General features: G+C 40.8%; 1 protein-coding gene across 3 annotated transcripts in view; it reads left to right on the top strand.

The window, feature by feature from the left end:
- The window catches only part of KCNH7 (potassium voltage-gated channel subfamily H member 7), a 292,320-nt gene extending 266,757 nt beyond the window's left edge, over positions 1-25,563 (top strand). For 2 of the 3 annotated variants that reach the window (XM_069985114.1, XM_069985115.1), the window contains 4 exons: positions 10,360-10,617; positions 17,281-17,449; positions 23,864-24,056; positions 24,990-25,563. In XM_069985114.1, coding sequence (XP_069841215.1) covers positions 10,360-10,617; positions 17,281-17,449; positions 23,864-24,056; positions 24,990-25,256 — 887 coding nt within the window. In that variant the 3' untranslated portion in view covers positions 25,257-25,563. The remainder of the gene's footprint in view (positions 1-10,359; positions 10,618-17,280; positions 17,450-23,863; positions 24,057-24,989) is intronic. The other variant, XM_069985116.1, reaches the window with a different exon arrangement.
- Positions 25,564-27,137: the final 1,574 nt, after the last annotated feature.

Here is a 27,137-nt window from a genome sequence, read left to right as displayed (position 1 = left end):
GTATATAAATAAAAATAATGTGTAGAAAATGTATAAAAAAAAAAAAAAAAAAAAAAACCTCCAAAAAAACTTTAAAAAAAAACAAAAAAAAAAAAACAAAAAAAAACTTTAAAAAAAAAAAAAACCCTTAAAAATTTTTTTATTTTTTTTTTTTTTATTTTTTTTTTCTTTTTCCTTCTTTATTATATATATATATATATTTAAAAATAAGTATATAAAGTTAAAAAATTATACCTTCGTATTTTCTAGTGTCTCATTTAAGCCATCTGGTGACAAAGAGCAAAGTTTAAAAATCCAGTACGATTCCCTATTAATGAGCTGCTTGTATCTATTGGGAACATTCTCTCCTATACGTTCCAAAATAGTGAGTCTCAAACTACTAGGGTTAGAATTATGCTTAAGAAAAAAGTGTCGAGAGACACTATGCAATAAAAATGAATTTTTAATATTAGCTCGATGCTTGTTCATGCGGCACCGCACCGTCTGAATGGTGCGTCCCACATACTGCAGGTGACATGGGCATTCTAGGAGATAAATAACATACTGTGATGAACAAGAATACATTTCACGGACAAAAAATATCTCATTGGTGACTATAGAGGTAAATGTTGGTGCTGGGGTATCTGTTATCCAATTGCAGCATAAGCACCTCGCTACATTGCAGCGTACGGTGCCCACAGATCTAGTTTTTGTATTATTATTTTTGTTTGTATTATTACTATTTTCCATATCTGAAGTAATTTTACGGAGTTTGCTAGGTGCTAGATGGCTACGTAATGTTTTAGTTCTACGGAAAATAACATTAGGTTGTTTGGGAAGAATTGATTTTAGAATAGGATCACTGAGAATAATACCCCAATGTTTCGTTAAGACCCTTTTAATTTCCTGTGTACCACAATTATATTCTGTAACCATAGAAATGCCATATTTATTGAGATCTTCAGAAGTAGTTTCATGTTTGTGGTTATTAGTCATCTTATCTAAAATCTTTTTTTTTTTTTTTTTTTTGTGTGGTACATTTATTTTTACTGTAAGCATTGGATAGTAATCGTTTGGGATAGCCTTTGTTGGTGAAACGATCACATAAAATTTTTGATTGTTCCTGGTAATCAGTATCCAAAGTACAATTTTTTCTTATACGTTGGTATTGCCCGTATGGTATATTTTTTAGCCAATTCGGAAGATGGCAACTCTTATAATCTAGGAAGCTGTTAACGTCCACTTTTTTAAAAAAATTAGAGGTGATGATACTGTTAGATGGAATATCTTTCTTAATTAAAAGATCCAAAAACTCTATACTAGTGTCACTATAGTTAAGGGTAAATTTAATGCCCCATTCATTCTGGTTTAGAAGATGCACAAACAGAAGCGCATCATCATTAGTCCCCGTCCACACCATGAATAAATCGTCGATATAACGACGGTAAAAAAACACAAATTTACTGTACATCTCAGAGACTTGGGACTGTGCGATGAGCTCTGCCTCAAAACGACCCATGAAAAGGTTGGCAAAACTTGGGGAGAAACGAGAGCCCATCGCACAGCCCTTTATTTGACGAAATATATCATCTTCAAAAGAAAAAGCATTATGTTCCAAAATAAAACGTATACCCTGTAATATAAAAGTGGACTGAGCTGACGGTAAAGAAATATCATTGGTGAGATAATATTGTGTAGAATTTAAACCTAATTCAATGTCAATGTTGGAATAGAGTGCTCCTACATCTAAAGTGATAAAGGAAAAATTAGAAGGTAAAGAAAGTGACTGTAATTCAGTAATCAATTGTGAAGAATCTTTAAGAAAAGACGGTAGTGCCCAAACATATTTTTGAAGAAATAAATCAATATAATGGGAAAGATTAGATGTGAGGGATCCCACCCCCGAAATAATAGGTCTCCCTGGTGGTTTCTTCTCACATTTGTGCACTTTAGGAAGATAATAAAAATAAGGAAAATTAGTATTAATAATAGACAAAAAATCTTTCTCATTTTTGTTCAGAAAACCTTCATTCATCGCTTCTTGTATTAGAATATTGTAAGCAATAGTGTATTCATGGTTAGGATTAGTATCTAATTTAATATAATAATCAGTGTCAGATAATATTCTGTATGCCTCCTCAAGATAATCCGTCCTGTTCAAAAGAACAGTGCCCCCCCCCTTATCAGCCGGGCGTATTACTAATTGAGTATTGGATCTCAGAGAGTCTAAAGCATTTCTCTCACCTCTTGTTAGATTATCCCTATGAGTATCATTGTAAACTGTGCTATTAATATCTCGTAGCTCATTAAGAACTAGTGATTGGAAAGTTTCAATAAAGTGACCCTTATTGTGTGCTGGATAAAAATTGGATTTATTTTTAACCGGGACATGGTGGTATATATCAGGCGGGGCATCAACACTACCACTAGAGAGAGTGGGCAGTAGATCATCAGATTCTTTTAATTTAAAATGCCGTTTGAGAGTCAATTTGCGTATAAACTCATTTATATCCAAAAAATTTTTAAAATTATCGGGATATGACACTGGACAAAAAGAAAGACCCTTACTAAGTAAGCTAATTTCGTTCTCCCTTAAATTATGTGTAGATAAATTAAATAGTTTAACAGTTTGTGATTGTGTTAACAGAGGTCTATTTTTCCTTTTTTGTCTTTTTTGTCTAACCCCTCCTCTGCAGCCTCTAGGTATGTTTTTCTTTTTCTTTTTGCTTCTGACTGGGGGGACGATGTTGGATTCGGAATTTTCTGAAAATATTTCAGTATGTTCTGTGTGTTGTTGTTCACAATTTGTGGAGCATGTATTGCAGCCTCTACTATTACAGGTCGGGAGTCTAAAAAAATAGATGTATCAGATAAATTGGAAGAAGTAGTACTAATTCCTGCGGCATTATCTATATCTGATCCCTGTTCTTTTGAACAGGACGGATTATCTTGAGGAGGCATACAGAATATTATCTGACACTGATTATTATATTAAATTAGATACTAATCCTAACCATGAATACACTATTGCTTACAATATTCTAATACAAGAAGCGATGAATGAAGGTTTTCTGAACAAAAATGAGAAAGATTTTTTGTCTATTATTAATACTAATTTTCCTTATTTTTATTATCTTCCTAAAGTGCACAAATGTGAGAAGAAACCACCAGGGAGACCTATTATTTCGGGGGTGGGATCCCTCACATCTAATCTTTCCCATTATATTGATTTATTTCTTCAAAAATATGTTTGGGCACTACCGTCTTTTCTTAAAGATTCTTCACAATTGATTACTGAATTACAGTCACTTTCTTTACCTTCTAATTTTTCCTTTATCACTTTAGATGTAGGAGCACTCTATTCCAACATTGACATTGAATTAGGTTTAAATTCTACACAATATTATCTCACCAATGATATTTCTTTACCGTCAGCTCAGTCCACTTTTATATTACAGGGTATACGTTTTATTTTGGAACATAATGCTTTTTCTTTTGAAGATGATATATTTCGTCAAATAAAGGGCTGTGCGATGGGCTCTCGTTTCTCCCCAAGTTTTGCCAACCTTTTCATGGGTCGTTTTGAGGCAGAGCTCATCGCACAGTCCCAAGTCTCTGAGATGTACAGTAAATTTGTGTTTTTTTACCGTCGTTATATCGACGATTTATTCATGGTGTGGACGGGGACTAATGATGATGCGCTTCTGTTTGTGCATCTTCTAAACCAGAATGAATGGGGCATTAAATTTACCCTTAACTATAGTGACACTAGTATAGAGTTTTTGGATCTTTTAATTAAGAAAGATATTCCATCTAACAGTATCATCACCTCTAATTTTTTTAAAAAAGTGGACGTTAACAGCTTCCTAGATTATAAGAGTTGCCATCTTCCGAATTGGCTAAAAAATATACCATACGGGCAATACCAACGTATAAGAAAAAATTGTACTTTGGATACTGATTACCAGGAACAATCAAAAATTTTATGTGATCGTTTCACCAACAAAGGCTATCCCAAACGATTACTATCCAATGCTTACAGTAAAAATAAATGTACCACACAAAAAAAGATTTTAGATAAGATGACTAATAACCACAAACATGAAACTACTTCTGAAGATCTCAATAAATATGGCATTTCTATGGTTACAGAATATAATTGTGGTACACAGGAAATTAAAAGGGTCTTAACGAAACATTGGGGTATTATTCTCAGTGATCCTATTCTAAAATCAATTCTTCCCAAACAACCTAATGTTATTTTCCGTAGAACTAAAACATTACGTAGCCATCTAGCACCTAGCAAACTCCGTAAAATTACTTCAGATATGGAAAATAGTAATAATACAAACAAAAATAATAATACAAAAACTAGATCTGTGGGCACCGTACGCTGCAATGTAGCGAGGTGCTTATGCTGCAATTGGATAACAGATACCCCAGCACCAACATTTACCTCTATAGTCACCAATGAGATATTTTTTGTCCGTGAAATGTATTCTTGTTCATCACAGTATGTTATTTATCTCCTAGAATGCCCATGTCACCTGCAGTATGTGGGACGCACCATTCAGACGGTGCGGTGCCGCATGAACAAGCATCGAGCTAATATTAAAAATTCATTTTTATTGCATAGTGTCTCTCGACACTTTTTTCTTAAGCATAATTCTGACCCTAGTAGTTTGAGACTCACTATTTTGGAACGTATAGGAGAGAATGTTCCCAATAGATACAAGCAGCTCATTAATAGGGAATCGTACTGGATTTTTAAACTTTGCTCTTTGTCACCAGATGGCTTAAATGAGACACTAGAAAATACGAAGGTATAATTTTTTAACTTTATATACTTATTTTTAAATATATATATATATATATATATATAATAAAGAAGGAAAAAGAAAAAAAAAAAAAAAAAAAATTTTTAAGTTTTTTTTTTTTTTTTTTAAAGTTTTTTTTTTTTTTTTTTTTTTTTTTTTTTTTTTAAATTTTTTTTGGTTGTTTTTTTTTTTTTTTTTTTTTTTTTTATACATTTTCTACACATTATTTTTATTTATATACATATTCGTTTTATATACTCTTATATATTATTGTATTTCAATGCAATGTAGTATATAGCTATATGCCTTTCTTTATTGGTGTTACAGGTGTCTGTGTTGATTGAAGTGGGAGGTTCTGAGTCCTCCTCCCCTTTTGATGTCATCTTGGTTTGTGATATATAGTGCTGTTCTGTTTTATCAGTATCATGACTCTTGAGAAAGGAACCGGTGCGGTTCCGAAACGCGTTGAGTCTCCACAATAAAATATATTTTTATTACTCACTGTGCCTCGATCTCAAGTTGGACCTGCGCCCCATAATCCGTGTAGTCTGGAGTTGGAGGTTGTTTGCATCATTTAATGGGACCTTTAGGGTCAGATCTAAACCAACGATCAACGACACACAAACAATTTTTTGTTCGTTGCCTGCAATTAAACAGGACGATTATTGTTTAAATTAGAACGATATAATGATTTTCTGCAGGATAATCGTCCCGTGTAACAGGGACCTTAGTCCAGGTTTTTGCTGCGCAGCAGGTCCCAGACCCAAAACTATACAAAAATAGACATTTTACTTGTCGGCACCTCGGCCGGGAATATGTCGTACTAGAATATAGTATAGAATATAACCACTTGTAAATTTGATGTTGTAGGAAAAATAAACGTTAAAAGCAAAAGCGGGTGAGAAAAGTGCAGTCAAAGCGAATCTATTATGGGCCGGCTCAGATTTGAGCCACATTTCATTATCTGTTCCCCTTCTCGGTACAGCGCGCCGCTCCCCTGACAGGTGAAATGTGTCCGCTGGTGCAGAAAACCTGGATTCCTGCACATGTTGTGTCGCTTCTCATAATCTTTTCCTCTTTTGACAGAGATGCTGAGAAAAGTGTTTAATTAACAACTCGCCGGGATCTTTTGCTGACCTTTTTCCGGCAAATATAATGATAGGAATTTAGAGAGATTTCAGGTGGCATCGCCTGTAGGGTTTTTTTGAGTCCGCCGGTAAAAGCCAAGAATGTCTATTAAGACGGAACAAGAATGGGGACACCTGCAAGTAATTACTGGCAGAATATAATTGTAGTGTACGTACTGTACACCTGCCTTACCCAGCGCGGCTGTTGATATCACCGCTGGCTAGTCGCTACTTTAGATGCTTGTGGTACAGGTTATGAACTCATCCAGATGTTTGCAGCCTGTGTGTTCCAGTTTCGAATCAGATATCTAATACTGTCTATTAGTAAGCGATTTGGGCAGAAAATGGGAAACAAAAATTGTTGCATCCCTGGTGACTTAGAGAATACCTCGAGAATGTCCTCGAGATCAGATTGGCAGGGGTACCAACACTTGCCATAGTGTGCCTCATCTCATACAGGGGCAACCATAGTGTGCCTCATCTCATACAGGGCCAACCATAGTGTGCCTCATCTCATACAGGGCCAACCATAGTGTGTCTTATCTTATACAGGGCCAACCATAGTGTGCCCTCATCTCATACAGGGCCAGACATAGTGTGCCTCATCTCATACAGGGCCAGACATAGTGTGTCTTATCTTATACAGGGCCAACCATAGTGTGCCCTCATGTCATACAGTGCTAACCATAATGTGCCTCATCTCATACAGGTCCAGCCATAGTGTGCCTCATCTTATACAGTGCCAGCCATAGTGTGCCTCATCTCGTACAGTGCCAGCCATAGTGTGCCTCATCTTATACAGTGCCAGCCATAGTGTGCCTCATCTCATACAGTGCCAGCCATAGTGTGCCTCATCTTATACAAGTCCAGCCATAGTGTTCCCTCATCTCATACAGAGCCAACCATAGTGTGCCTCATCTTATACGGGGCTAACGTTAGTGTGCCTCATCTCAGGCAGTGCCCTAGTGTGCCTCATCGTATGCAGTGCCAATTAAAGTGTGTCTCATCTCATATAGGGGCAACCAAAGTGTCCCTTATCTGTTACAGGGCTAACCATAGTGTGGGTCATCTCATACTGTCCTAGCCATAGTGTGCCTCATCTAATACAGGGCCAACTATAGTGTGCCTCATCTCATGATGTGCCAACCATAGTGTGTCCTCATCTTATACCGGGCCAGCCATAGTGTGTCTCATCTGATACCGCGCCAACCATAGTGTGCCTCATCTCATACCGCGCCAACCATAGTGCACCTTGTGTATATATATATATATATATATATATATATATATATATATACAGTATATATATTAGTACAGAATAGTATATAAAGTGCCAGCATTATGGACCTTCATCTCATACCGAACCATCCACAATTTAGCTACAGCCAAACAAAACATGTACCTCCACCTTCTACTTATAATAAGTGTCTGACCAGTGCTTCCATATTGATACTCGTACCATAGGCCCTCCCATAAAAAATCCTGAGTAACCCCGTAAATAGTCACAGCCACCTCTAGCTACAAACTCGCTGTCTTCCACTTCTGGTTCCCCTGTGTAATACCAGTGGTGCTATAAGGGAAGTAATGCAAAGGATTATGGTGACTTCCTACTCCACCTTCAACCATCAGTAGACGTGCATCACCATCGTTGTATTAGTGAAGAGATCATTTAAACCTGAAGATCACCATTCTGGCAACTGGTTTTTAGGCGTCCGCCACTCTCCTCTCAGTCCATTATGGAGTTGTCAGGCCCAGCTGCTCTGGAGGTTGTTATTGCTCATAACCAGATCCAGGGTTGAGGTGGCCTCATCCTAGAGCACTCTACCGCACCCTGGTAGCCATATAACTTGTGGTGGGAGGAGGGATGCCTCCTCGGTCTGCCCTGGCACCATGACATCCCTATTCTTGGGTTTGTGCAAAATGCGATGTATTTTATTTTGTGAGAGGATGTTAAAAATATAAGGAAGAAAAATAATAGTCATCTTAGTCATCTCTGGAACAGATACAGGGATTTAATCATACAGCATAATTAAAAGTAGAAAATGAGTAAAAATGTGAATGCTAAAAATGTTCTATTTAATGCAAATGAATAACTAGCATATGGAAGACAGCCGCCGATATCCGCTCCTTGTTGCAGCAAGGATGAGGCAATATGCTGCCAAATGGTACAGTGTCATATGAGTATACTGCCACCTGAAGGCTGAAAGAGGAAAGTTTGTTTTTTAGAGTAAACTCTCCGAAGTACGTGTATCGGCGTACAGATGCGTCTTTGCACCATGTATTAGTTGGCGTAGTTTAAATGGTGCATTTTTTTTTTGGTGCATATATACCATGTTTCCTTTAAAAAGAAGCCCAGACCTCCCTCCTATAGAGCTAAGGGCAACTGGAGCATGCTGGAGTAAAATTATTCAACATATGAATACTGGTGGCTGATGAAGTTGGATGCAGCCCTAGGGAAAACATGAATACAGTGTATGGCCTATTGCTGAATCCATGTTTTCCCGGACTCCCTAGGGCTGCATCCAACTTCTTCAGCCACCGGTAATCATATACCAAGTGATCAAGCATGCTTGAGTTGTTCTACTCTCCTGCAAACCATTGTCCCTTGGTGAACAACCAAGGACAAGAGGAAGGTTTCAAGAGGAATGGACAAGAGGAAGGTGTCAGTGATTCAAGGTATATGACCACCTTAAAGTGACTCTGTACCCACAATCTGCCCATCCCAAACCACTTGTACCTTCGGATAGCTGCTTTTAATCCAAGATCTGTCCTGGTGTCCGTTCAGCAGGTGATGCAGTTATTGTCCTAAAAAACAACTTTTAAACTTGCATCTGTGTCCAATGGCCATGGCCTAGAGTATCTGTGCCCTAACCTTGCACCACCCCTCTGTCCCTCCTCCCCACCCTCCTCATCATTAGGAATGCCACTGGCAGGATTTTTCCTATTCCTCTGCAGTGAACACTGCACAGGTGCCTTTACGATCCAACCCATGTGCCGGGCTGACACAGATGATAAATAGGAGATAATCTGCCTGGGGCATTCCTAATGATGAAGAGGGTGGGGAGGAGGGACAGAGAGGTTGTGCCAGCCTAATGCCCAGACATTTTAGGGCACGCCAGCTTGGCACAGGGCTGCAAGTTTAAAAGTTGTTTTATAGGACATTAACTGCATCACCTGCCGAACGAACCCCAGGACAGATCTTGGATTAAAAGCAGCTATATGAAGGTACAAGTGGTTGGGGGGGGGGGGGGGGGGAGATTGTGGGTACAGAGTCGCTTAAAAGGGAACCTGTCATCACTTTTATATCACCTGAACCACATGTCACAGGGGTGGTGCTCAGTGGCTTCTTCCTGTCCATCTGGGCTTGATTCACAGATCTCTCCCTAAGCCCAAACAGGAAGAGATCTATCAACCAAGGCGATTGGAATAGCTAGGGGACTACTCAAATTACTCTTGCTTCAGGCATCATGAAAGACATGAAAGGTTCACTTTAAGGGATTCTCAGACCCTCACCCATGTTCTTATGTCGGGCAGTTTGTATTGAACATATTTGAGCTAAATTAGTCTATAACAGACCTTAGCATTGTATTTTGGTTCTCGAAAACCATTCCAATTTCTTATGTGGCCCCATGGGAAACTTAATTGCCCACCCCTGGTCTATAAGAACAAAAAGCCCCCAAAATGTCAAGAATCTGCCCCTAATTGAATACAATTTAGCAAAAATCTTGAGCCTTTTAGGGTCCATGGACATGTGCACCATATCTATCTGGTCTTGTAGGCTCCTTAAAGTGACACTGTCACCCCCTTTTTGCATTCTGACTTCTCTACACAGGTGTAAAAGGTAAATTTTGCAGTTTGCCTACCTTATTTTATATCATACGTCATGGTGCTTGTTCAAGTAAAAAGTGATCTTTTATCAACTACAGATTGTGCTAAGTGGGTGACGCTTCACGGCAAAAGCGCCACTTAGCCCCATCCCTCCATGACGTTATAGACACATAGGCCCCGCCCCCTTGCTGACCATTGGAACAGGCTGGCCTAAAGACCTAGGCCCCACCCCTCTCTAGGTCGGCCCAATACCAATGGGCGTCGAGGGGAAGGGGCCTATGTGCAAATGACTTAATGGAGGGGCGGGACCAATGGTGGCACTGTGGGTGGGGCTGAGGGGCGCTGTTCCCACTTAGCACAATCTGCAGTTGATAAAAGATCACTTTTTACTTGAACAAGCACCATGGTGTATGATATAAAATAATGTATGAAAACTGCTAAATTTACCCATTACACCTGTGTAGAGAAGTCAGAATGCAAAAAGGGGGTGACCGTGTCACTTTAAATACACAAACAGCAGATTTTGTTGGCGCTATACAAATAAAAATTATTTTTACTATTATCATTATTTAGAAATTTTCATTGGCAATCTTTTTTTTATTCCGTAGATTGCAGTAAAGAAAACAGCCAAGATGGTTCCAACAATTCACTGGATAACCTCAATAATTATTCCTATAGTAAGACCAATGCCGAGAAAAAGAGAAGTGGATCGTCTTTATCGGTCTCTTCCAATGAGCAGAAGCCATTTCTTACTGAACTCCATGGTCTTAGCTCTACTTTCCCGAAACCTTCAACACCTCAGTTTGAAGAAGCGGTGTGTCCTTCCGATAAGATAGCCCTCTCTAAGAGAAGTGTGTCTTACCGAGGTGAGGAATATATACATATACATGATGGTATACGTACCTAATAAATGCTCAAGTATGATTGTTCGGCCATAGGTTGTTTCCCCGACTCTCTAGGACTGCATTCAACTTCTTCAGCCACTGGTAATCAAATGCCGAGTGATATTGACCATTCAAATATATATATATATTTTTAATTTATTTCCTCATATTACAAAGAAACGTGTATTGTTTTGCAGAAAACATTTTTCAGCAGTCTCATCATTATCATGACTAGCATGATTACAACACAAAGTAACACCTATATAAATATAGATGCCAGCAATCACAATAAATTATGATTAAAGCTCACTTTCTGACCCACAGGTCACAAAGCATGCCCACAACACTCTCCAAAGTCCCTATGTACCATCTTGTTGCTGTAAAGCATATCTCTAAATGTGAGGCAGGATTACAATAAAAAAGTAACATCTACATATGAATAACAAAAATTACAATAAATGATGGCTCCACAGGTCACAAAGCATGCCCACAACACTTAATGGTAGAAGTCAGTAAGTCATCTCCAGACTATCATTACCCACGATCCATTTAGTTGCTGTAAAGCATACCTCTAAATGCTGTTTAAAATAGCTCAGACAATGGCATCCCCCTAATATCATGTGTGTAAAATAAAATAATAAAAAAAACAAAACTAGAATCAGAAGAAAAACTGATTATAAAATTAATATGATTTTAATTAGTTGAGATGATATATACAGGGAGGTCCAAAAGTAGGTGGACAGTATGTGTAATGGGGTTATGAATTCAGGGTAGATTTTTCAAACATGGTGTAAAGTGAAACTATCTCAGTTGCCCCTAGCAACCAATCAGATTCCACCTTTCATTTTGGTGGAATCTGATGGGTTGCTAGGGGCAACTGAGCCAGTTTCACTTTACACCATGTTTGATAAATCTTCCCCAAATTCATAACCGCATGTCCACCTACTTTTGGACCACCCTTAAAGCAATAAATATTGTTTGCTTTTTTGTTATATATTATTTGCAATATATATATATTTTTTTTTTTCACAAAGCTTTATTGAACAGTATTGTTGAGTACATTCTCAAGAAATTGGGCAGGTTTTGGGGGAGCGGGACGAGCTTCCATCTCTTTCCTTCTTTCTTCTTTCCCTCGTCTCGTATCTTTTTCCAAACTTGTCATGAACGACTCTTCCAAACTGAAAGATTTCTTTCCACGGACTTATTTAGGATGAAGCTTTGTGTCCCTGCAGCCATAGCAACTCTTACCAAGGCAACCCACTGCAGATTTTAGTCTGTGCTAAATTTAGAAAGTCTGCAAAAAAAAAGTCTGCATTTTCATCAAGTCTGTGCATGATCCAAATCTGTCTTTTTTGGACTATGCGAAATGTTTTATTTAGCAAGTTTTTTTTTTTTTTTATCTTTCTGATTTAAACAGTCGAACAGAAGACGTTGAATCCCAAACCGTATAAGAGCGAGCTAATACAATAAAACTCAACTTTTATTGAAAAACAATGAGGATTTATTTTTGGCCTATAGTCTCATGGCAAATTGTATGCTCCTAGTCTAATGTTATCGATTGCTTTATATAGTAGTGGAATCCAATTACAGCGAGCTTCAAGTTGTTATCAGATTTATAATTGTTTTGTTCCTTGAGAAGCTTCTCAGCGCAAAGAGAAAACTGTTTCTTATTGGTAAAAAAAATAAAATAAAAAAAAAAGTCTCCCCCGGTGACTTGATAACGGAGCGCTCAGGGAATGCTATAATAACCGATGAACACATAATTATTCTTATCAAGTCTAGACATATAGAACTGAGACAAGGAGAGTGTCCTCCTCCTCGTTTCATCATGCAATTCCTGGAAAATGTCATATAGAAGATAAAAACTGCATGATATAGTCCATTTCTATGTCGCACAATAGTGTCACTCCTAATATAGTTGTGAAATCCTCCGCCATCCTGCCCCCACCGGGGTTGAAATCTACATTGTAGGGACAGTATTAGATTTCTTACTAATAACGTTGTCTATGTGGAATTGAATGGCACTGTAGAGACTATTGGGGTGTTATTTGGCACTATATGGCGGTATTATTTATTCTGTTCGTATTATGGCAAACAGGGGGCCGTGTTTATTCAGTGGTTAGAGATTTTGTTGTAGTCTTGTTTTAGGCTGTACATATTAGCTATGTGTCAGTAGGACCACCCAGCTATATAGTGTACATGATGGCCTCCCAATTTTCCTCAAACGGCACATATTGGTGGAAAGAAAGATCAGGCACATGGATTGAAAGCGAATGTACCACCGGTACATCACTTTTCTGATATTTACATGGATAGAGCGGCACCGGTGCAGGGATGCTGATGCCTCGGTCCTCTTTTTGAACCATGGCCTGGTTCCTGTGTATGGCGCCATTCAATTCCCGGGCACTGGCCAGGGAGGTAGAGCACTGGAGGTGGGCTGCCTCAATCCCCCGCCCCTCTATGATGTGTCTCTATTGATTCTCATGGAGCCGCGTCATAGAGGGGAGTTCCACCCACTGAGGGCGAGCTGGGCCGATGCCCGGGAATAAAACAGAGCCATACGCGGGAACCAGGACCACAGCACCGGCTTCCCCACGCCATCGCCGTTCTATCCTTGTAAATATTAGAAAAGCACATTGGCATTAAACTGCCCGATCCTTTTCTTTTAGGCATGTTTCACAGATATATGTGACTGTTCCATGTAATTTGGTTTTGTAAATATGCAAAAAACAAAGGGAAACAAAGCATAAGATATCTTATAGATCAAATGTGTGTTTGGCTGACAGCAATCTCTCCCGACCCGACCCATACATATGTGTACTCAGCTCGGCTGAACATGCATGTGTTCTGAAGGGAGAGCTGGAAACTGCTGCAGCTTATCCCCTGCCTGATCTTTCTTTCCACTTATGTGCTTATTAGGGAGAACTAGTAGGCCCCCATATATGTTATATAGTTGCCTTGTCCCCCCGACACACATCTCATGTGTACAGCCTGTTTTAGACTACACAATATTATATCTGTTGGGGCAGCAGTTTGTGCTCCGGAGCAGTACAGCCTACTATAAATTAGGGTATTAGGCTGCAAATATGTTAGCCTTTTTGTAGCTTTTGAGTGTTTCTTATTGGTTACTGAACATGCATAAAAGTATGTCCCAACCTATGTCTGTGGAGTACTAGTACAGTATGGTACGGCATTCACTAAAGGGGGTATTCCAGCATTTAAAAACAAAATTATATATTGCTGGGGACATGGAAAAATAGAAAATAAAACTACACTTACCCATCCCAAATCCCTGCAGGTCCTCCTGCAACTCCCGTTTGGCTCCCTGCTGCTCCTCTCTTCAGGACCTACTCAGCCAATCACTGGCCAGAGCTTTGTCCCATCTTGGACAGTGATTGGCTGAGAGGGCAGGTCCTGTTCTACATTCTCGCCTCATAATTAGGCAGAAGACAGAAGCAGCGGGGGCTAGAAGTAGCTGAACAGGAGCTGCAGTGTCAGTAAAAGCTTTATTTTCTCTGGCGCCAGCAATATAAGATTTTTTTTTAAATGCTGTAATACCCTTTTATTTAATATTTTTTATTTTGTTTGTGCATATACCCTTTTAAACAGCTTTGTCTATAATGTTTTATTAGTGCACCCAGAGTCACTGCTTTATATCTAATGTATGTTAACCAAATGTAATGCATATATTTTATATTAACGTACTCAGAACTGAGAGCCTCTCCTCTGAGGCATGTCCATGTGTCGCTGCTGTCTGCCCTTGGAAGCTTCGAGGACTAGCGCTTTAACACCCTTTGAGAATATCTTCAAGCTTCTCTTATTTATCGAGCCAAACAAAGCCCCTGACGGCTACATTGATGTCCTCGCTTTGCAGACTGCTCCGTGTACAGATTTTGCCGAGACCTGCCTCGATTTCTCTAAAGTCTTTACAAGTTTAGGCTTGAACAGAGAATCTAATGATCTGATCTGTAATAATGGTAAAAGCCAAGAAACCAAGCTGTAACCCTACTCCCTGATAGGTTGGCATGGATCACTCTTTCCATTAGTGTGATGAACACACACCTTGCAGTACATAATACGACAGAGCCAGCTGGAGATACGTTATGTACATTGCCACCTACATAGGAGCTTTTTAGGTTTTATTTTTATACTGATCCTTACAGTCCTTAATTTGGTTTACAGGGGCAAACAAATTACCATCTGTCCCAGCAGCTTTCCAATATTCAGACTAATGGGTTACTGGTAGAGATGAGCAAGTACTAAAATGCTCGGGTGCTCGATACTCGAGACGAATATTTTCCGATGCTCTGATGCTCATTTTGAGTAACGAACCCCATTGAAGTTAATGGGAAACTCGAGCATTTTTGCAGGGGACCAAAGCTCTGCACAGGGAAGGTTGCGTGAAAACCTGGAAACTTTAGAAAATGATGGAAACAACACGGAAATGGATAGGAGACAGCAGTGGCAGAATGCATGGATGCCTCTGGGGATGGCTAATCGCAACATTACGCCAAATTATAGGCAACAACCGGGTGGTGGCCCTCAATACAATTTTGCTAGGTGCAACAAAGCATGGCAGTGACAACAGAGTGACCAAGTTAGACTGAGGTAGCCAGCAGTTTTGGGGGTAGTCGTATAGAGTATATGTGTAACTGGTGCTGGTTTTTTTTTAAGGCACCACGTGCACAGGAAGCAGCACAGTAAGGATAGGTATAGCTGAACTACAGATCCCAGCCAGCCAAGAGAATGTCAGCAACAGGACAAATTGACTACTGACAGCTGCACTACAAGTCCAAGCCAGCAGCCAAGAGTAGCAAAAAAAAAAAGTTTAAAAATTTTTAAGCCCTTTGAAGGACTGTTGGGTTCTTCGTGTCGGATTCCTGCCTAACCGCACACTAATTCCCTCACTAACGCCCCCCCCCCCTGACAGACAGCAGCTCTCTCCCTATGCTGATACAGCCTGTGTCTGACGTGAGCATCGCGGACCCGATACTTATATGCCCAGGTCATGTGATCTGGTCAGCCAATCGCTGCTATGGACATGTAGGGTTCCCACGTGATGCTACGAGCTCCGAAAGCCTCTCCTGCATGATAATTGGCTGAAAAAAAGCCGCCAAACTTGCAGGAAGAGGAAGATGCCATTGTCTCGAGTATCACGAGATGCTCGTCCGAGTAACGAGCACCATCACTTACTCTAATACTCAAACGAGTACCAAGCTCAGACGAGCATGCTCACTCATCTCTAGTTACTGGACACTATAGGGTGATGCATGTTTGGGGAGATCATGTAAGATCACCTGTTAAAACATCATAAATATAAGATTTGTTGGTCTTTGAACACTTTGCACTAATTTGTTTTATTATTATTATTAATTTATTGTCTATATACTGTATTTTTTATTTAGAATCTACCATTTGGCTGCCACAAAGATAATCTATCAGATGATCTATCTGCTCACTCAGTGTTAGAAATAGCAGCAGAGAGGAGGGGAGTGTTGTACACAAAAGACACACAAGTGTGAAGAGTTGGGAGAGCATACAGGGAGGGAAGCTCACACACAGCCTGTAGAAAGGAAGGAAAGCACACACAAGGCAGTTGGTAGGGAAGAATCATATTGGCTGTTTATAGGTGTAGGGAGAACGCAGAGGTCCCACAGCAAACTGTAGACTCCTGAACACAGACCTCAAATCCTTCCAGAGAGGACACAACCACATAAGAAGCATCTCACTCTGGAAGCAGCTGCAAACTTAATATGAATGAAGGAATGAAAATATATATAAAAAATATATATATATATCTATATATATATATATATACCCAAACAGTAACGAAAAGAGAATTGAACAGGCCTGTGGAGCACTCCTGCTCTTTGTTGTCCCCCATGTGAGTGGTGATCGATGATTGTCTGCACAATAAGCGACCATTCATATGTATCTGGTGAGTGCCGCCTATTCACTTCTCTCTTCGTTACTGTTCGGAATCTTTATTGAGGCTGAGCATCGCATTGGTCACCATTGGTCTTAAGTCCATCCGTCATATTGCATGTTACTTGTACTGAGTACTGAGTGGCAGAGGTCATCTATGCAAGCTATGCCAGGTATATCTCTGTTCCAATATATACTGTATATATTGAACTCCATTGATTTTTTTTTTAATCAGCTGGGTTGGTGACCCTCATTTTGATGAGAAAAATAGAACAACACACCACACTGTGCTTCTTGTAAGTCTTGACAAAATTACCTATGGATGCTTTAAACAGAACATCTAACTGTAGTGTGAACACTGCCTTCCTTTACTCCCTCTGACTCACTTTCATAGCTCGTCATTTAGGCAGAGGAAGGAGCAGATGAAAGAAAGTAGCCTATGACATCATAATCAGACTACACAGGGTTCGTTTGTAGTCTGTAACCATGGAAACACATGCATCTGCATAGGAGACTTAGGCACAAAGTAATAGGAAATGTTGAATCCAACTATATTTGCCTTCTGTTTTAAATTCATTGGAGCAATAATGTAGTGTTATATCTCTGAAAATGTACTGCTTCAGTTTGTGCTCAGCAGTGAAACTACAAACCCCAGCATGTCGTATCTAGGACAGAGACTGAGGTACTAATGTATATTTTTTCCCCCCTTTTTTATGACAGACATAGCAAGTCCAAGGTGCTGGGAGAGAGAAAGTGTCAGGCTACACCAGAGTGTAACCAATGATGCAGCACTGAACAATGTAGCCTGGGGGATCAGTGAAGGTGACAATGACCTGACGTATGGAGAAGTGGAGCACAGGTTAGATCTGATGCAGGAACAGATGAACAGGTAAGAGAAACTGATGTGATGCAATGAATGGGGGAAACACATCTACAGCAAATTCTGATTTCTGGGCAAACCTATCTATTTCTACTTCTCTTCTAAAAATCTGTAGATACTTTGGGATGTGCATTCAGTGCAGTCAGGGCCGGATTAAAGGGAGGGCATCTGGGGCACGTGCCCAGGGCCCTCCACCACTGGGGGGCCCCCACCAGCCTGAACCCGGAAGCAGGGTTCCGGGTTAAGGCTGATGAATTTACAGCATCCCCCAGCGGAGCCCAACCGGTGAGGGGTGCGTGGGGGCCATGGGGCTGGTGGTCAGGTTGGGGAATTAGTGATGCTCCGGCACCCCGGATCCAGGTCCCTGGCGGAACGGTGTTCTCCTGCAGGTAGCGCACGATAAAATGACGTCATTGCACGGCCCGCAGGAGAAGACCGCTCCGCCAGGGACTGCAGGAAGATGAAGAGGCTGGGCAGTGATGGAATGGAGGACAGGTGAGAGGGAGGTTTGTTATTTTTTACTTTGCACAGGCCGGGGCATTTATTTGGGGGTCTCCTATGGGCATCCTGGGGGGGTAACTACAATACTATGGGCATCCTGGAGGGGGGTGACTGCAACACTAGGGGAGAGGTACATGCTAAGTCCCCAAATGTAAGCAGCCATCTGTATAGATTTCTGAATAGTTTTTTTTATTTTCATTTTTTTATTTTTCTTGAGGGGGGGGGGGGGGAAGGGGGCCCCCTCACAAAATTGTCGCCTCCACCAACCTTAATCTGGCCCTGAGTGCAGTCACATATACACATCTCTTATAAACCCATACAACTGGGAACTTCGATGTGAATAGCTACATCCAAGAAGCACACTTACGTTGCAGGCATAGATTTCACGTTGTTTAGTAATACATGTGCAAAGTAGACTTCTCTCAGAAGGAAGAGAGTTAGGGTGCATTTACACAGACAGATTCATCTGACAAATTTTTTAAGCCAAAGCCAGGAATGGATTTAAAAAGAGTAGAAATCTCAGGATTTCCTTTATGACACGTTCCCTGTTTATAGTCTGTTCCGGGCTTTGGCTTCAAAGATCTGTTAGATAAATCTCTGGTGCCACCTATTGGAGTTATCATCTGTGCAACTCAGTACTTGTCCCCTTTAAGAAACATTACTAGATCTCTGGAAGAGAATTTGCCAGCAACTTCTGCTGGCAAATATAATTGAGTCCATTGGACGGGCGGAAGTTGAAGTGGAGGCTGTGCTGCAGAATCTGCTTATTCCACGCGTATTCCATAGTGGGAACATACCCTAAGGTCCCGTTCACACAACGGAATCGGCGTATATATTCTGACGGGAACCTCCTTCTGCGGACTCCGCGCCGAATCCCTCCTGCTATGTCTTTGAAAGGGAGGGCTTGCGGGGCTCTGCTCAAAGAATTGACATTGCCTTGGAGAGGCACCCAAGCCCTCCCATTCAAAGACATAACAGGTAGGATTCGGCGCGGAGGTTCCCGGCGGAATCTCCGTGCTGAATCCATAGTGTGAACGGGCCCTTAGAGAGAACACTGCTATACAGCTCCACAACAAAAACCACCCAATATAACACCTTCTTACTCCCCCCCCCCCCCTTCCCTCCAATATCAGAACCTGCTTGGGATTCAGTTTCCAGGTCTAATTGAGAAAAGAAAATAGAACAGCGCTCCATAGCACAGATCAGAAAGAACTAATAGGTAAGAACAGTGATTTAAAAGCCGTCACCTGATGGAGTTGTGCAAAGGGAGGCACAACACTCAAAGAAGGCATATAATAGGACCGCAGCCGCTCCCCAGATTCACTATAAAAATGGATAGTATTGTAGACACAAAAAAATTCCCTCCAACCGGGGTTCTTGCTCAGGGGCAGATCCAAAGGATACACAAAGCAGATAGTTAAAAATTTATTATAAAAACATGGTGACACAACGCGTTTCTGAACCGATCCGGTTTCTTTCTCAAGGGTCATCCCAAGTGACACTTGAGGAAGAAACCGGATCGGTTTAGAAACTCTTTTTTTGTCTACAGGTGTAACTGAAGCAGATAGGGTTAATAAGGAGGTATTCCAGCTTGCAGCAGATCAGGACATTGGATAAACCTCTTTAAGGTTTTTTGCCAGAGAATAAAAGTGGAAACACAGACAGATATAGGAAAGGTACCATGTGTTTCCATGTCCTAACAGCTATTTAACAGTTACAGCAGTTTGGAAGGGAATTGCAGATGACAGATCCCCTTTAAATAGACTAAGCATTGACTTGCAGGGGTGCAACCACAGAGCAAGCTCTCTTCCTTCTGGAGGAAAAGCTATTTTGTATACAGTATATCTCTGAAAATAAGGCCTAGCTTCATTTTGCAGGCTTTTTAAAGTGAGCTTGAAATATTTGCCCTACTCTAAATATAAGCCCTAGTTACAGTCAGCTGACCAGATCCCTGACACTGGGTGCTGAGCATCAGCCAATCAGGGCCAGACTTGTTATGCTCCGCCCCTATCTGCTCAACACAAGCTGCCGAGGGGGATGTATATAGTATAGGGACTACCTGCAGAGGGGGGTGTATACAGTATTGGGGAAGAACCACAGAGAAGAAGGGAGGTATACAGTATGGGGACTACCTGCAGAGGGGGGTGTATACAGTATGGGGGAAGAACTACAGAGGGAGGTATACGGTATGGGGGAGCAACTACGTAGGGGGAGGGAGGTTTATAGTATGGGAAAAGGACTACAGAAGGGGAGTGTAAACAATATGGGGACTACCTGTAGAGGGAAGATGTATACAGTATGGGGGTTGAACTACACAGGGGGAGGGAGGTATACAGAAGGGGGGCCTCACTGCAGAGGGGGATGTATACAGTATGGGACCTACCCCCAATAGACCTACCCCAATAATAATAATGTCCTGTTAAACTCCACATGCCTTATTGTCACTCTCTACAGGAAAAAAATAAATGACCCTTTTAGTAATACATATTCATATTACATTTTCATTCACGTTTCATGCCTTTCCCACAATCCATGCGCAGCTGCAGCAGCACATTTCTTTGGCAAAACCCATAATACTCTTCATCCAGAGATTCATGGACCATGAATATCACCCCAGTAACACTGCGAGCACTGCTAGGATGCTCACACAGGCTGAGCAATGGAGAAGAATGGACTCGTATGTCACACTGTATAATGTATATCTGATATTTTACACAGATTTCACTTGAATTATAGAGAAGTGAGACATGGCGTTCTCCATTGCGTGCCATATGCATTGCTCTTAGGGATAAATACACTGACTCACAGACGCAGGGAAACATGCGGAGTAGGCGCGATCCCATAGGGACTGAGTGTGCCTATGTGCAGGACCTGTACTGTGTATGTGGACTCTCTATTCTCAGTACATATGTTCTTATTGTGTGGAGAGTCTCGGCAGCGCACAGTCACAGTCTTGCAGGGATGCCCGGCTGAGCGCTTTCCGTCTTTGGTGTGATGAGCTGGGGGGATTTGCCCTGTACGTGTGTTAGTGGCTAATGTGCCATGTGAATATGTGCTCTACCACCCAGCCTGACTTGGCCACAAGCCTCGGTGGGCGCCTCGGGCCTTTATTTTGGAGATAGATGAAAAAAGAGGCAAAGAATGTCATCTACATGGAAGATTAGCTCAAGTGGCGAGAGTTGGAGAAAATGGGACAATGTCACCTTAGATTTTCTGCCTCAGATGATGAGTGCAGAAATAATTGAATTTAGAATAAATTGCCAGAACTTCCTCTAAGAAGAGAACGAGTCCTCTCATTCATAGCCGAGTGTTCTCACAAGATGTCATTTATCCAGGTTGAGGTCTTAATAGCCTCCCTACCATTAGTAGTAGGATAGATTCTGTACCTCTCTTCTACCTGCTAATGACTAATGCTAAGACTCCATATAATATTTACTGTATGAATCGTTCTTGAGATTCCACAAATAAAGATATGTACACAGATGTAGCAGAGCTGAGTTTTGGTGCAGTTATCTGAAAGAAGTTGTTGGGAAAGACTATTAATATATGATCACCAGGGCTGTGTATACAATGCTGTACATGGACACAATTCCCTTGTTCTACTGTTTGGTGGGGGGTCATGGGAGTCAGACCCGCGCTAAAAACTAAAAGTTATGCTAAGTCCCTATAACCTGGGTAATAGTAATGCTTAGAGGAATACAAACTTTGATCAAAGTTTCGATAACTAGATAGATAGATAGATAGATAGATAGATAGATAGATAGATAGATAGATATATTGATAGATGATAGATAGATAATAGATAGATAGATAGATAGATAGATAGATAGATAGGAGATAGATAGATAGATAGATAGATAGATAGATAGATAGATAGATAGATAGATAGATAGGAGATAGATAGATAGATAGATAGATAGATAGATAGATAGGAGATAGATAGATAGATAGATAGATAGATAGATAGATAGATAGATAGATAGATAGGAGATAGATAGATAGATAGATAGTCCTGTGTTATATTTATGGAATAAATCTTCACTACTTTCACTTTCAAAGTCTGGACGTGCTGCAAGTCTTTTTTTCACTATCTGGATTAGACACCTGTGGACCAAGGTGTGACAGCAGGCACCCAGCAGAACTTTAACCATAGAGTGCTGCGTGAACTTTGTTTTTTCTAGATAGATAGATAGATAGATAGATAGATAGATAGATAGATAGATAGGAGTTAGATAAATATGGAAGAGATACATATTCTACAAAGATTAATACATTTGCAGTGGCCGCAGGTGAGATGACTTTGTCTACACTGATGCAATGCACAGTAGGACATCCATAGATGTGCTAAAGAGCCTGGAAACCTAATTTTTCAGATATTAATTAATAAGTTAATACATCCTGCAGAAACCTGCCACTTCTCATATCTGACACTGGAGTTAAATAACAGCTAGAAAGTCAAACACAGCAAAGTATTGTGCAAGTGCACCCTCTGCTGGTGGCCTGAAGAACATACATTTAGTACACATAATGGGAAATTCTTTGTACATTTTCTCACTATAATTTAAAAAAAAAAAGAACCTGAACATACAAATCATTGATTTGCCCTTATATATGAAGTTTGTTAATAGTTTATTTAAACTTTTATGAGTTTTCTTAAACTTTTCTGTGAAAACAGAGCCCTGGTGAGTATACAGACAGACAGTTATGGGCTAAACAGCCGTCCCTGCTAGATCTGATGCAATTGTAGCTGTGCATAGTACTAGGCCTGAGTAGCTTTTCAGCCTTTGGATATAAGTAAAATGGTTTCATTCACTGACTAGACATCTTTAAAATATATTTGATTTTGACAGCTATGAATTATCAGCCATAGATAACAAGTGCAAGATCGATGGGAGTCTTAGTGGTCGGACCCCCACAAATCATCTTATTATCCCCTATCCTGCAGATACAGGATACCTTTTAATGAGCACCTCGGAGGATGCACTCACCATTTATTAAATAAATAAAAAAAAGTATAAAAATTCACCCATAGGTGGCGCTGTAGAAGTAACATCATTTTATTGGCATAAATTGTGGCTTTCACAGATACACTGACAATCAGCTATCATTTCCCAACACTGTGGCCTCCTCGCTCTCCTGATTTCACCCCATGTGACTTCTAGTTATGGAGTTCCAAAGGATGTAGAACTTTGGAATTTTATTGAATATTTACAATATGATTTGCATAGCTACAGTGCCACCTGTCACAGACTTAGATAGATTAGATAAGATAGAGAGAGATAGTACATAGATAGATAGATAGATAGATAGATAGATAGATAGGAGATAGAAAGAAAGATAGATAGATAGATAGATAGATAGATAGATAGATAGGAGATCGATAGATAGGAGATAGATAGATAGATAGATAGATAGATAGATAGATAGGAGATAGATAGATAGATAGATAGATAGATAGGAGATAGATAGAGATAAAACACAAATAATGCACGAGGCAGTCAGGGACGAAGATCGGGTGCCGGGGAGCATGCTGGGGTCCACCAGGCAATGGTGAATATATCCTCAAAAAGGCTGCAGCACTCCAGGAATAGTGGAAAAACTGCAAAAATGTATTCACATCCCAAAAAAATAGAGGGATGGGAATAAATTTTTGCACAGTTTTTCCACTATTCCTGGAGTGCTGCAGCCTTTTTGAGGATAGATAGATAGATAGATAGATAGATAGATAGATAGATAGATAGATAGATAATAGTTAGATAGAGACATAGATAGATAGATAATAGATAGATAGATAGATAGATAGATAGATGGATAGATAGATAGATAGATAGATAGATAGATAGATAGATAATAGATAGATTTGCAGAAAACTGTAGATGATTTTATTTCCTCAACTAATCTATACTTCATTTATAATTCCAGGATAGAATCGCAGATGACTTCTGATATCCAAGCAATTCTTCAGCTCCTGCAGAGGCCGTCATCACTCGTACCGCCAGCCTACAGCATGGTAACAGCCGGTTCAGAATATCAAAGGCCGGCGGTCAGACAAGTGCAGAGTCGACATCCCCGTGCGTCTATCAAAACAGACAGGAGCTTTACACCATCCTCACCGGCAAGTACACAGCCAAAGCACGCAGTCGTATAATCCGTATCCAGACATATGAACATTCTGCCACTGTAGTCAATGAGTAAAAACGGGCATGAAAGAACATTTGTCTGCTGTACTTATTGCAGGGCATAACCTAAAGGGTCTGTACGTCTTTTATATCTGTCAGTGAAAGTTACAGTAGGTAAATGATTAAAAAGAAACTCAAAGGGGAACTATCATCAGGTTACACAAATCTAACCTGCCGATAGCTCCCTAGTGAGCACCGGGCCCTGAGGAGGAAGGTATATGTGTTACCTTTATCTCCGGCACCCAACCTGAGGTGTTAGCTGTGAAATCCTCTGCCCAGTTAACAGTAAGGAGCACTGGGGGCCGGGCTACTGCCCCCGAACACCGATCCAGCCCGCCCCGATTCCGCCCCCGTTCTGTGTTCCACCTCTACTGGGCGGATCGGTGCAAGGGAGTGGGCCTACCAGGCAAACGATTTAAAGGAGTCATCCAGTGCTACAAAAACATGGCCACTTTTCCCCCTCTCTTGTCTCCAGGTCAGGTGTGGTTTGCAATTAAGCTCCATTTACTTCAATGGAACTGACTTTGAAACCCCACCCAATCTGGAGACAAGAGAGGGTTAAAAGTGGCCATGTTTTTGTAGCACTGGATAACCCTTTTAAGAATAAACAGCACGAGAATGGAGTTCCAAAACTGTTCAAATATTTGAGTTACTAAACTGATAGGCTGTGTCAGTACAGTAGCATAAATATTAAAACAGCACCCTGAGCACCACGAGGTGGTCAGTCAAGCATCAATCACCCCAATGCTTGACCAAGTACTATGCTCACTCAACCCTAGTAACGATGGTGCAGATGAGGACAGTCAATGCTGATGGTAATTTTGGTCATCTTTATATCACTTTATAATACGGCCATTTTTTATTCACAGAGCCCTGATTTTGTAGACTTTGAAAAGCCCACACCGAAATCCAAAGAATCCATCTGTAGCGCCGTCCACCTAAACGCGGCATCCGAGGACAACCTGACGTCCCTCCTGGACCACGAGCACCCATCCCCTCCGCTCCAGTCCAGGCATTGCACGTCGTCATATCTGAACCCAATGAGACACACGTCTCTGCCAGATTCTTCCATGCACCACAAAGGGAACATGTCCCTGCACAGGCACGAATCTGACCCTGGTCTTCCTGGAAAATAATCCAAAAGAGTTTGTTTTCTAAGTACCTTCACATTCAATTGTAAGTGCTTTTAATGGCTGTTCTCCTCTTTGTATGTAAAAATCCTCTTTACTTGACTCAGGGGCAACAATGGATATCTAATATGCAAAAGTACTGTATATTTTGATACATTCGAGAGCTTACTAAAGGTACGTTTGAGAAGTCATGATGTGATATCATGGAAAGACTGTATGCTTAAAACATAAAACTGCCAGCATCACAAGGCACCTTATATTTTTTTATTTTTTATTTTTTAACACTTGCATGTTACCAAGATGTTTCTTTTCTTTTCTTTTTTCTTTTTTTTTAAATCGCATGAAGAATGATATTAAATTCTTTCTCAGAGACGACATATTATCGTGTGAATACTTTCAACTGGATGGGAGTCAAAGTGCACTGGTTTCATTTTGCCAGATTGTATGATCCTAAAGGCTTAACTCCGAAGTAACTGCATACACATCGCTAGCGTTTCATACTACTGCTTAACCCGAGCTGTCAGAAGAAGAGGAGTATATCTGGGTGTGAGCCAATATAAAGCATGATGTGGTGACGGGGCAACATGGGCCCGGTGATAGTGCTACATGGGCCCGGTGATAGTGCTACATGGGGTCTGGTGATAGTGCTACATGGGGTCTGGTGATAGTGCTACATGGGGTCTGGTGATAGTGCTACATGGGGTCTGGTGATAGTGCTACATGGGGTCTGGTGATAGTGCTACTTGGGGTCTGGTGATAGTGCTACATGGGGTCTGGTGATAGTGCTACATGGGGTCTGGTAATAGTGCTACATGGGCCGGTGATAGTACTACATGGGTCTGGTGATAGTGCTACATAGGTCTGGTGATAGTGCTACATGGGGTCTGGTGATAGTGCTACATAGGTCTGGTGATAGTGCTACATGGGGTCTGGTGATAGTGCTACATGGGGTCTGGTGATAGTGCTACATGGGGTCTGGTGATAGTGCTACATAGGTCTGGTGATAGTGCTACATGGGGTCTGGTGATAGTGCTACATAGGTCTGGTGATAGTGCTACATGGGGTCTGGTGATAGTGCTACATGGGGTCTGGTGATAGTGCTACATGGGGTCTGGTAATAGTGCTACATGGGCCGGTGATAGTACTACATGGTTCTGATGATAGTGCTACATAGGTCTGGTGATAGTGCTACATGGGGTCTGGTGATAGTGCTACATAGGTCTGGTGATAGTGCTACATGGGGTCTGGTGATAGTGCTACATGGGGTCTGGTGATAGTGCTACATAGGTCTGGTGATAGTGCTACATGGGGTCTGGTGATAGTGCTACATGGGCCGGTGATAGTACTACATGGGTAGTACCATCACCAGACCCATGCAGCACTATTACCAGAGAAAGCAAAGACCAACCATAGTCTACTGGTACCACCATAGGCTTCTGTTTCGAACAGCCACAGACTGTGTACCTCAAGCCATGGGGCTCTTGAAATTTTAAGAATTCTATAAATCCTATAAATCATTTAAAAGCCAAATTTTATAAAGTATCAGCCAATACACCAATAGCAGTAATGGTAAGATTAGCAAGTGAGTTGGTTTGGTAAAGTCTCAAGCTGAACTTATTTAGTTGCATGTATATGATAATAGACAGTTGCTGTGTTACTCATTCATATCCTCATGATGCTTTATCACGTGATCACACAATAGGCTGTTGTATCCATCGAAAGTAATTTCCAGACAAAAATGGTTAAAGGATTTTTCCGCTTTGCACAATCACTACTTTATAGAAAAGTTCCATGAGGATAAGCCGGTCACAAAGTGTCCTCCTGCCGAAAAACTCAGTGATCAGCTGTGATCTGTGCGGAACACTGGCAGTAAGCGTTCAATTTCTC

The sequence above is a fragment of the Dendropsophus ebraccatus genome, chromosome 9 (genome assembly GCF_027789765.1).
Source record: "Dendropsophus ebraccatus isolate aDenEbr1 chromosome 9, aDenEbr1.pat, whole genome shotgun sequence".
NCBI lineage: Eukaryota > Metazoa > Chordata > Amphibia > Anura > Hylidae > Dendropsophus > Dendropsophus ebraccatus.
This window is presented reverse-complemented; position numbering and strand designations above follow the sequence as displayed.